The sequence below is a fragment of the Falco rusticolus genome, chromosome 3 (genome assembly GCF_015220075.1).
Source record: "Falco rusticolus isolate bFalRus1 chromosome 3, bFalRus1.pri, whole genome shotgun sequence".
Lineage (NCBI taxonomy): Eukaryota > Metazoa > Chordata > Aves > Falconiformes > Falconidae > Falco > Falco rusticolus.
Window position 1 is genome coordinate 70689654 of NC_051189.1, and position 12136 is coordinate 70701789.

Below are 12136 nucleotides of genomic sequence, written 5' to 3' on the forward strand. Positions count from 1 at the left end.
CGATAATACTTAGGACAAAGAACTCCAGGAAACTAAGCAGCCAGAGTGTAGGAATGAAGGTCCTTAGGTCAAGAGATAATTGGTGTAAAGGTAGGAAATGGTGGGTAGAACTAACTGATCAGCTCATACAGTGGAAGACAGACATCACTGGAGGTTCACGAGATCAGTGCTAGCACTGGGCTCTACAGCCTATTCAGGAACAATCCAGAAAGAGAAATGACAAAGCCCACCAATATTATTACAACGTTATTTAGTGTACTAAAGCACTTAGTATAGTAGCATGCAGATAATCAAGTCTACTCTTTTTTTCTTGCCAAAGCTACTGAGTCAGTTCATCCACCTACAGCCTGAAGATGACACACCACCACCTTCCAGACGTACATTCTGTTGTTCTGCAGCTCATCAGGATACAAACGAGTAGTTCTTTTTGCCCATCCAGGAGTTCAGTTAAGACCCTGGAAATACGAGCAGCAGAGAAAAGTGATTCTTCCACAATAGCCGGAATAATCACACTGCATCCAAGGATCATAAAGAAGTTGTTTACACTGCACGAAACAAGGCCAAGACTTCCCACACAATCCAGATTGTGCGGATCACAGTATCCTGTGGATACACAGGACCACAGATGCGTAGGACAATACCTATTATCACTTGTGGATCTGGTTATCACTGAATCTGAATACCACTGTGATCCACCAGGCGCTGTATTGAGAAAAATCCTTTACTGATCCACAGGAAGAGGTGAAGAAAAGGGTTCCTCTTTCTTTTGGCTTCCTGTTTTTATGACCTGTGCCATCTATGAGCTCTGAACACAGCGTATCTCATATCAGCCCAGAGAGTTAATCTATGAAGACAAAACTGTTCAGCTACTGATCAGTATCCTCAGGAGCACAAGACTTCCACAGGACTCTGGAGCTAAGAGTACTCCATTCAAATTCTTCAGCACACCGCTCAGGGGTCACTGTTTGAGCCCAGAACTGCTGTGCTACATAAAACAATGGCAGGACAACACTGTGCAGGTATGTCTTCTAGCCCGCCTCCTCACAGGACTGCTCTGAACATCTCATGTTTTACAGACACGTAGCTGCGTAACTAGTAGCAGTGCTGTCTACCAACCATTTTAAATAGTGCTCACATGTAAAAACATCTGTCAAATACGAAGTTAACAGAACAATTATGGAATTTGTTATTTTGGAGAGCTTGGCAAGTATGTTACTATACATCTGAAACACTCCCATGTTCTCATTCTCAGGAGCTGTGTGTGTATAAACAATATACACTGGAAGGAGCAAAACCACGTGCAACTACCATACAAGGATTGTTGTACCTTTACAGAAGAAAACCATAAAACATTTTCCCCCAGTGTAGGCATGTACTTGCACTACTGTAAAAGATGTTCTTTTAAAACACTAAAAAGTCCTGTGCCGGTATTTATCTCAGCTTTGGCATAGTTTATTCCTGTTTAGCTTTAATCAAAAATAATTTCTGTCAAATTGAAATGTAACTGCAATAAAGCATCAACTCAGGTTCCTGCATCAACTTAATCAAATCAATTTTGCATTACATTGTCAACAAGGATCAGCACTTAGTTTTCATACCAGTTCTTGAAGAGACAGGAAACCAAGACTGTCACAGACTGATGTAGAAATAATTTTAAAATTGATAAATAAATAAAACCCGAATCTTTGAACACCTCTCAAACCCTGTACCCATCTCATCATTCACACCAACCTAGCTCCAGGTAGCACAGGTCCTGAACATAAACTCTGAGAGCAAGTGAAGGGTTTTTATCTTCCTTTTCCTCTAACAGGTTACCACGTAGGCAATGGTTTGTTAGCGTGAGTTTTTTGTTTTAACTTTCATTACTCCTTTTGTAGGATCAAGTGTTTCCATTTGAAGACGTGGCAAAATACAACAAACATCTGCAAGGAATTACAAGGGATTTGGGGAAAAATATGAACCCTATTTTAAGAAAACAACAATTTGAACTATGCATTGTTAGAAGTAAGCCTGTCAGCTACTTATTTGCTCCATGCTTACAAAGGTTGTCTGAAGAAAAGAACTGCTTACACATTATAAATGAGAGCACAAATCGGAAGAAACATTCACTAATGAGCAAACAGCACTTACTGACTGGTACAATTTTAAGCGCAGCAATATAATTCTTTTCCCCTTGGTTAGGAATATCAAACTACCAGCAACCACCTGGGGACAAATTTAGATGGCTGTGTCCTTAAACACAGGCTTAGCCTTCTCCCTCTCCCAGGTCCTAGACCTTTGCGTAACAGGAGCAAGGAAAAGGAAATTTGCTGGGCAGATGTGGATGAAGGAATGCACTGTAACCCATCCCAGGATCCGATTCTCAAGAACTATGGTTCCTTTCTGATCTTGCAGCAAGGGAAACAGATCATTCTATTACCCTTCATCTTCACTGGCACCAGTCAGGGAAATGTCAGCATTCTGAAAGCACATTCTTCTTTTTATTTTATATTCAACAGTGCTTATGCATTTTTGTTACCTTTTTAATACTTTCCTCCTCCTTTTTTGTTTCTTAATTGGGGGTGTGTGAAAATATAGCCAGAAAAAGCACTTCACAGTGAACACAAACCCTACTATTCTTACATCTTTTCTTAGTAACCCATTCATATAATTACTACACTCTCCTATACATGTATGCTTTTTGACTTACTCTCCAAGGTGTATTGAGTTGACTTTCCATTGTACCACCTGTAATGACCTGAAAGTGTCTGGCTGGTGGTTTTCTTTGTTGTTTTAAAAACAAAAACAACTTAGCTTATTTTGGTCAAATTTTAGTTTTATTTATATCTTCCTTTTTTTAACAAAAAAGACATTAAGATCTTTTCTATAATTAATTTATATGAGAATTACTGTATTCATTTGCTCTACCAATGTTGTTATTCACAATAATGGGTTACAATAGGTTCCAAGTTCCCTCCAGCTTGCAAATACTTCTTGGGAACATAATATTTTTCCTGTCTACAATAACGCATTCAGTACGTCTTTAATGAAGTAGTATATAGGCTCTTCATTACCTGCATTTTGCATTCTCACTGTGCCTCCTAAAGCTATACTGTCAAAGGTTGCAGATCACATAAATAGGATGACTAAATGAAGTAAGAGTAATACTTAAAAAGGAAGTATCTATAGAAAACTTTAAACTCTATTATGACCCTAAAACATCTCTGGGTAATGTATTTGGAGACACAGTATTTTACACCTTATACAAACAGATGTTAAAATGTCCATCCTAGTTTTTTTCTAAACACCAGATTCTGGATGATTACAGGAACGAACAAGCATGCCTGGCTGCTTGATGAGATGCCAGCTGAGCTACCTCACTATTGTCTGGAAAGCAACAGAATACTTTAAAGGTACTACCTCTGAAGGAAAGAGTCCATTTACAGTTACAACAAGCAAAATGCAAGTTACTCCCAGAGTTATCTCAAACCTGTGAGGACTGGGAACTCCCACATGATTTATGCCTCACTACAAGAGTGCACTCAGCTTTTATTTATATGGTCCTCACCCTTCTCCTTTTCTACAGCAACAGAAACAACAACTCTGTCCCCAGCAGGGAAAGAACCCTACAAGAATAAGAAATGGCCATTTGAAGCCACTTGAGATCTCATTTATGGACACTACTTCAAGAGACAAATGCCATAAATTAAGTCCCATTGTTTTTTATCTAGGTAGTGAAACATTATCTGTCCAATTCTTAATTACAGTGAAATGATTTCCAGACTCACTGTTCCAACGGATAAAAAATTCTACCAAAATATAATAACTATTATGTATAAACAAGGCACACAAATAAATTGCATTTATGTAATTACACTGAATAGGTTTTCCTTATTTGTACCTCAAGACATATTAAGAGGAGACAGAACTTTTCCTGTAAAGTCAGCATTCTAACTTCCTGGTTTATATATTTGATCACAATCTCATAATCTGCATTTCTTAATCCATATTTCACAGAACATATATCACAGTAAGTACTGAGATTATACATTAATCATCTTAAGTATCCTGCCTTATACAAAAGCAAAGAAAAAGAGATATGTGTTTGCAAGAATATATGCCATTCAATCACCACAAAGTCACTAAGAAGTAGCAACCAAAACCACTGAGCCTAATCAATGGTGAAAAATGGCGCTCCTCTGCAATTCTTACATACCAAAAGCTGTACGGTAAACAGCAGGCTTCCCTTTTGTCAAACAAACAAAACAATCTACTGTATACAGGAAGGTAAGTTTACAACATTTAATAAGTTTCCATACCTGACAAGAAGATTTGCCTCAAAGCCAGTCTTCCAAAAAGTACCAAAAAAATAAGCATATGCTTATTATGTTCAACAGAACTCCACTGTTGAGACGAAGCTAAGACTGGAATTTCAAACCAAAAGGTCCACTCATGCCAAATGTCACATATTCCCACACAACACTATAAACCCTTAACATTTAATTAGCAGAGAACTACTATTTGATTATTTACCAGTTATTCCAATAAATCATGCATGAAAAAATCAATACTGAAGTTAATTCTTTGAGAAACATAACATGTTGCATCAAGGTGAATGGTTTGTCTCAATACACCGAAGTACTACCACCTAAAGACCACAGAAAAATTCATCCAGTAGGTTCAACGCAGACTTCCTAAAATACTTCCCAAACCCCTCCACGTCTCTGTAAATTTAAGCTCATCAGAGGACGACTCAGAGAAGTCATCTCCTTCAGAGAAGCTGCTACTTCTCATTTCTCTCAGTCTGAAGTCACAGATTGCTCACTCATGTTGCTCCACATCTTTCCTCACCTGTTTATGTATGAACAAAAGTGGGGAGACAGATTTATACACCAAAACCCTGGTCTCAGAACCCTACCTGCCTGGATTTATTCAAGTTACTTACATCTCAGGTCCAACACAGTAGGCACTGGAGAAGAACAGCAGGGAAATTAAAGCAAGACAACACCTGTCCCTCAGTTTCACCTGAAACTCACCAGCTGTAGCTTTTCCAGTGACCCAAACAGCAGCAAAGTCTGTCTGTTGGCACAGAGATCAATTAGCATAAATCTGTCCATGCTCATACGAGCACCCAAAATGGGGCGGCTGCACTGCAGCTTTGTTTTCAGAACTGTCCTTGGCCTGTGCTAACTGCTGAAGCTTTAGTGAAAACAGACCAAAAACATGACAGAAACCATCCTAATAATTTAGCAGTACAGATAATCACCCTCCCAAACTCAGAAACCTTCCCATTATATGTGGAAATAGCGTCAACATTATCTTCATTCTTGGCCCACAGAGCCCACCGTGGCTGTCTTAATGGTCTCCTACAGACCACCTGGCTATTCATTTCACCATCGCAAAAACAAGAAGTAGAAGCGATTGAACATCTTCAAAATCCATTTCTAATCAACAAAAAATCCTAAAAGTTAACACACTAATTATAATTTAATGTTACCTCCTGGTAGCATCACAGGGCTGTGGTTTAAGACATCTGGACACATTATATCTACTTTTACAGTTTACACACATACACAAAAAGATATGAGTTCCTTGAGTTTATAATGATTATTCCTGGAATAACTGACAGTCTTATTATCATCCATATGTACTCCCACCAAATCCACCTTAATGCAGCTTCTCCCTGGCAAATATATATAGGCATATATGTGCATTCTCAGATGCATGTAAAAACATAGATGCTCTGCTAGTCATTAATAACGCAGAAATAAAGGCTTTTGAAGAAATTAATAACAATTACCAAACACAGCAGTGAGCCCCTGATGCTCCTGAATGCAATCTATTTAAAGAATGACAGATAAGCAGGTGGCACAGAAGAAAAATTTATAAAAACGCCCCCCCCCCCCCCCCCAACAGAACATGAATCTACTGGAAGAAAAACAGTGCCATCTACTGACAACACTGGTTTTACTCATAAATGATGTCTCCCAAAGGACTGATTTGTATCACTTTCCGTATGCAAAGCTATCCTAATCCTACAGAAAGCATCCCATGAACCAGATTGTGGCACGGAACTGTGAAATTACATACATTTTTTTTATAGCACTGTTCATTTAAAAAACTTGCATGTTAAACTCCATGCATCCCAAAAGCAGTAAATGGTTACCAGAAGTTACCTAGTCCCTCTACTTCCTTCATAGCTTTACCCTCTGCCATCCACGATAACCTTTTGTCCGACCCGATTTTAAGTATCTCCAGTGAAGTACATTTACACCCCCTTCCTACACAGCACATTGCCATCTCTCTGCTTTTAGAAAATTTTGCTACCACTCAAACCAAACAATTTTTCTGCGTGTAAGGTCTGTATTTCTAATCCTGCTAAAGTCGTGTTCTCCTGTTCCTTTTCAACAGCCTTTCACACACAGGGCTCCCCCTCCTTCCCAGCCTGATTTGCCTAACAATGCCAATTTGTCAGTTCCCCAGTATCACAATTTACAGACTATTGGTCTCTGTCTGCTCTCATTTAAACTGAGTCCAGTTTGTCTGTATCGTTACAGAAAAGCAAGCCACAAAACTGGACACAATCCAGCTTGGCTTTTCTGGTAAAGGACAGAAAATTTGTTCATGTATCCTATGTGCAATGCCAGATTATGAAGCTTGTAAAACCCAGCTAAGGTTCACATCTAGAAAACCTACTACTTCCTTAACTGTACCTCTTTTCCAAGGGAAAAGATACATCAGACATTTCTGTTCTTGAGAAGTTAATATTGTTACTTATCCCCAATGTTTGCATGCTGAAGTCACCAAAGCAACTTTTTTTTTTGTACACCCTCCTCAGCAGCTGCTAAAATTTCTGACATGATCTTAGTTCTAATTCTTTAAGGCATCCTAGGATGAAGTCTTTAGGATAAAAAAAAAGTCTACAGTTGTGACAATAAGAAAAAAAAAAGTAGTGTCTCACAAAATAAACCTCACCTATGTATCAAGAAGCTGAGCTACAGCTAAAAAAAGGTGTCATCAATAAGCCCTTTAGAACTTGTACAAGTTTCAAATTGGCTATATAGGTGATAATGTATTTTCAATGCTGTTGCATTCACTTTGTCTGTAAGACTCATTTTATTCTTTCCAACGACTTGCATTGTTTTCAGATGTTTTTCTAAATAAAATTGATCAAGCTCCTGTTTTTAACAGCATCCTTGCAATGAAGTGGGAACAGCCTTATCAAAGAAAAACAACACTCAATCAAAAGTAGTATCTCTTTTCCAAGTTTCATCAGAATTTGCAATCTTCCAGAAAGGAGGACTGTTAGGGCTTATCAATACAAGAAACTGCGCTAGTATAACTACATCAGTACTTGGGTTTTTTTCATCTAGTTATTTCAGATTGACTTCCTGGGTAGATAAACCACAATCTTTGAATCCAACTTAGTGTAAAACATGTTTCAAGTGCCATAAGTTAAAATCAATATATCTTTTTTGCACTCCAAAAAGTGAGAAGTTGCTCCTCCTCCTCCTCTGTTGACAGGATATAACCTACTTTTGCTAAGAACACCACCCTCTGACTGCCTCTTGCACCTTCTGCTTAAAGAATCAAATGCCCGCAGCCCACCTGCTGATAATCTTTAGAAAAGTTATATTACTACTATAGAAGTCTACCATACTGAAAATCCAATAAGATCTAACAACAGAATAAGCATCTAAATGCTTATTACTGATTCTAGTTCTTACCATGACTGTCTTTGAATATGATGTGGTTTGCCACTGATTTTCCAATATATGGTAGAGAACTTCTAATTTTTTTAAAACAAAATTTGAGGTCCACCTTCCCAAAACCAGACACAACTTCATTTTTATAGTGGTCATGCATTATATACAGGCTATTATAAATTTCATCGCCATCACTTCACATTAGTCACCTTATTCATGTGTTATACAGTAATTCAAATAGGTCTGCATTTGACAGTACATTATGTCGTGTCATATTTTAACTAAACAACGTTTAAGATCTAAAAAGCATTAAGAAAAAAAAAATCACTTTAAGCACAATTCATAGAAGTTTAATTCCTGCTTATTTATCCAAGGTTCAACAATACTGAGCAATAGAAAAAGAGCAAGTATATTTTTTCCAGAAGCAGCAAAGTGAAAGACCCTTGTAAAAACCCTGCAAGCCTAACACTCACTTTGGCGGAACAGTGGTCTCTCTCCCTGACTTTGTAGGCAAACTCACCCTCTTTCAGGCCAGGACAAAAACAAGACCATGAATAATTTCTAACAAGACACTTAAACAGCCAAATCATAGTTGCTAGGCAAGTGTAGTAATTGTAAGCAAAGTTAAGTTTTAAAAAGTTTGAAAGTAAGCAGAACTTGAGAATACACATTAGTTGGTCATTTTTCACTAGAAACACTGTCAGGTCAAAGTACTTATGAGGAAAAGCTGCAACCAGCAGCAGAATAAAAACCACCAGCAATGACATTCTGGGTAGAGGTTGCTCAACACCACGTAGCCTTACAGGTAACTGGTATGACTTTGTGATCAAGCATTGGAGAAAACTGATCAGTGGAAGGACACTGGAAGTGAAAGGCTAGGAGTGAAGTTTGATGGAAGCACTAACTTTCTTTGTGATGCCAATTCTTGCACACTATATTGCCTTTTCCTGTGCAAACCAGTAACAAAGTTCACAATGAATAAACGTCCGCAGTCAGTTGTGTGGGGGTTTTTTTGTCTGGTTGACTTTCCCCCCGCCCCGCAGCAAACACAAACCACTGTCGTACCTCATGTGCAGTATCCCGATGAGGGTGGCCGCCAGCTCGGAGGACATCCTGCCCATGATGCAGCAGCGGCTGAGGCCGGCGAGCAGGCTGGCGGGCAGGCAGGGCAGGAAGTACACCAGCTGCACCAGCCGCCGCTGCGCCTCGGCCGGCAGCAGGACCAGGGTACCATCTAGCGGATCTGCCGGCACACATAGGGAAGCGAAACGCTGACGTGCCACTGCTTTTCCACGCGCAAAACCGCTGGGTAACAATCACACAGCAGAAGCATCGCAGGCGAAACTCTGCAGCAATTCCGCAAAGGACCCCACTCTCTTCTAACTAGTCTTAGTTAAAGGCCTACAGCACTTGCTGGAGGGAAGACAATATAACTAACGTGGGGAGGGGGGGGCAGAAAAGAGAAGCAATGCTACCAAGAAGTAGATTTCACAAAACCTGAACCTTCTAGTCTGTCCAAGTCCTACTGACTCGACCTAAAGATCTAACTTTTTTACTAGCCTCTAGGAAATGACATACAGTTTGTTTCAACCTTTTCTAAAAGGGACTAAACTGATCTCCACCCCTGTCCCCCCTGCCTCCCGACTATATGCTCTTCTAGGAAACATCAATATTTCCCACATATTGCAACTTCCCTGCCAAGTGATGGACAAAATTCATTTCACTGTAGTGTAAAAGTCTTACCATATATTCGAGCAGCAGTGGCTTGTAAACTTTGCAATAATTCCTTGTTTGAACGAGAAGCAGCAGAATGAATGATGTCAATCAGCTGATTTGAAAGCTCAGGGTTTCTCAAGCCAAGCAGAGCAAGCTGCTGAGGTAAGCCAGCCAACCAACGAGATAAAACTTTACTTCGACTTCTAAAGAAAGAGGGAAAATTAGTTGGGGGAAAAAACCCAAAACACACAAACCAAAACAACAACCGCCCCACAAACTTACTCTCTCCAGTTGACTAAGTTGCTTTAATGACAGGTACATTTAAGTTACAATAAACTGCAATACTGTGATGTGCTGAGAATACTTCACCAGAAGATCTGAGAACACTGGTGTGCCACTACAGCTACATCAGAAGTATTTATCTGATCCACAGCTTTCGCACTGCATATTTTCAACTCTTCCAGAAAGTATTTGTGTGAACTGACCATATGCTGGCAAATCAACATTTCCGATACCACTTAAAGCAAAACGAAAAAATAAAACTGATAGAACACAGCACTAAACAAACCTTATTAACAAGTTTATTGTGTCAAGACACTCTCCCCTTCACCATGCAGCTATTCATCGTTCGTCATCGGGGGCTATCATGTCAGTAAAGTACAGTTTGCTCTCGCATACACGCTAGCTTGTTCCCGATTACCCGCTTTGTCTTTACATGTTCATATCAATTCCAAGCAAAGGGCTGCACAACCTTTGCAGGGACCATGCCAAGGCTCATCAGCCTGAAATTCCCCAGATTCTCTTCAAGATGGGTTAAACAGCAGTCTTTTCCCAGTCATACAGAACCTCCTGCGGTCACCATGGCTTTCCATGGACGACAAAGTGGCCTCACTTTCACAAGACAACTTTCTCAACCCAAGGGTGCTATGTCCCTGCGTATCTGTCTGGCCCATGTGTTTCATTACATTCAGCTGATCCGATTCTTCACTTGCTAAATTTAAAGAGACTTTTTACGTAAATTCTGCTGGAATGTTTACCTTTCTATTGACTCTACCCAGAGCCTCAGGCAAGCACAACTGAGGTGTTTGGGACAATTCAAACATAAGCAGAAAGAATCTATAGCTTAGGTTGCCCCTGCAGCTCTTACAATTTGGGCTTTCTTGTGCATAAGTAACTACAACTGAATGAGGTATCAAATGAGCTTGTTCACAGATTACAATACTTCCATGTATCTTCTGCTAACACTTAGTATCTTTAAAATCTACACTTGTTCCACCACCCCCCACCCCCCATCCCCAGTACACAACCCAGCATATAGGAGAGAGATTAATCACAGGACTATTGTTTGCAACTGCCCGGCTGAATTTTACATTTTAAAAAATCCTGTTAGTTGCTAAATGCACCAATTTGTGTTTTGTACAAATACTTCTCTTCCCTCTTCTACCATTCCCTCAGGTAATCCAATTCTTCTGGTTTATTTCTCATTTCCTCTGGTCAGGTAGTGTTTCTAAACTGTGTGTCATCAGAAAGTTTCTATTGGCATACTCCTGTTTTGTGTGCCTGTCATTAATGATAACATCTAGTTTAGCTTCAAAGGAGCTCTGAGGAACTGCACAGGCAGACTCACTCCAGTTTTACCATTTCCACTGTTGTTACCTGTGTACAGTGTGTTCCACTGTACACGCTCCTACTCTCTAGGTGAGATGCCATCTTTTATACTAAATACATATTGCATCACCTGCCTTTAAAGGTAACAGAGTTCTTACTATCGGCATTTTCACGTTCCAGTTCTCTTGAGCCTCTGGAATAAAATTTACCTAATCGTCCTCTTTTGCAGTCATTTGACTGCATTCAACTCAAATTTGTTTACAGCACTGTTGTTTTCTTATCTGAGGACTCTGATCATCCCTTGTGTTTGACACAAATTATAATAATCTTTATGGGAAAATGTGACACTTACTTATATTGTAGGACAACCTCAATTCACCCTAATTTCAGACCCACTTCTTCCCTTATCCTATAGTGTGGTGGTTAAGAAGCTTTTGCTGTTTTCACATTTAGGAACTGCTACTTCTAACCTTCTTGTCAGAAAAGTAGGAATGAAACCCGTTTGCTTATCAATTCCTTTTTTCCCTTTCTCTGTAAGTGCTGTTTACTCTAAACACCCCCTAAAAAATGGTCAGGAAATAGAAAAAAACCAAACCCAACCAAACCCAAACCTCAGACCAGTTCTTCCTTAGCCCTAGAAAAATTTTCATTTGTATTTATGACTTTATTCTCCAGACCTCCTTTCCCCATTCCAATCAACTGGCCTTCAGGGCCAGTACTTCAGGGAACTTCACTAATAATTTTTCTCTTTCCTTTAAACGTCTTTGGTAAACTTGACAACCTCCATTATAGATCTGATTTCATTTATCTTTTCTAGCTCAAACTGAAAGAATCCTATAGATCATATCTTCAGTAGTCTACAATTTCTATGACACCCTGTCTTATCAAACCAAGTATCATTTATAAACCAAAAGCATTTTCATCAGCTTACTATTGAAGTGATGACTACATGAAAGAAGCAACCAGGTGTAATCAAGAAGTTCAAAGTAGGTCTTTGAAAATGTCAACAAGAGTACCATAATGATGATAAAAATTATTCCATTTTCAAAAGACAAGATCACTGACCAAAAGCTTTTCAAGGAAACTAGGTATCGATGACATAAGAGGGAAGAGCCTTGCACAGAGAG

At 39.3% G+C, this 12136-nt stretch overlaps 1 protein-coding gene across 5 annotated transcripts in view; it reads right to left on the bottom strand.

Annotated features, from left to right (window-relative positions):
• The window catches only part of TEX10 (testis expressed 10), a 59645-nt gene that overhangs the window by 24214 nt on the left and 23295 nt on the right, over positions 1 to 12136 (bottom strand). For 4 of the 5 annotated variants that reach the window (XM_037382268.1, XM_037382269.1, XM_037382267.1 and 1 more), the window contains 2 exons: positions 9429 to 9604; positions 8751 to 8928 (listed from right to left, as the gene is read on the bottom strand). In XM_037382268.1, coding sequence (XP_037238165.1) covers positions 8751 to 8928; positions 9429 to 9604 — 354 coding nt within the window. The remainder of the gene's footprint in view (positions 1 to 8750; positions 8929 to 9428; positions 9605 to 12136) is intronic. The other variant, XM_037382270.1, reaches the window with a different exon arrangement.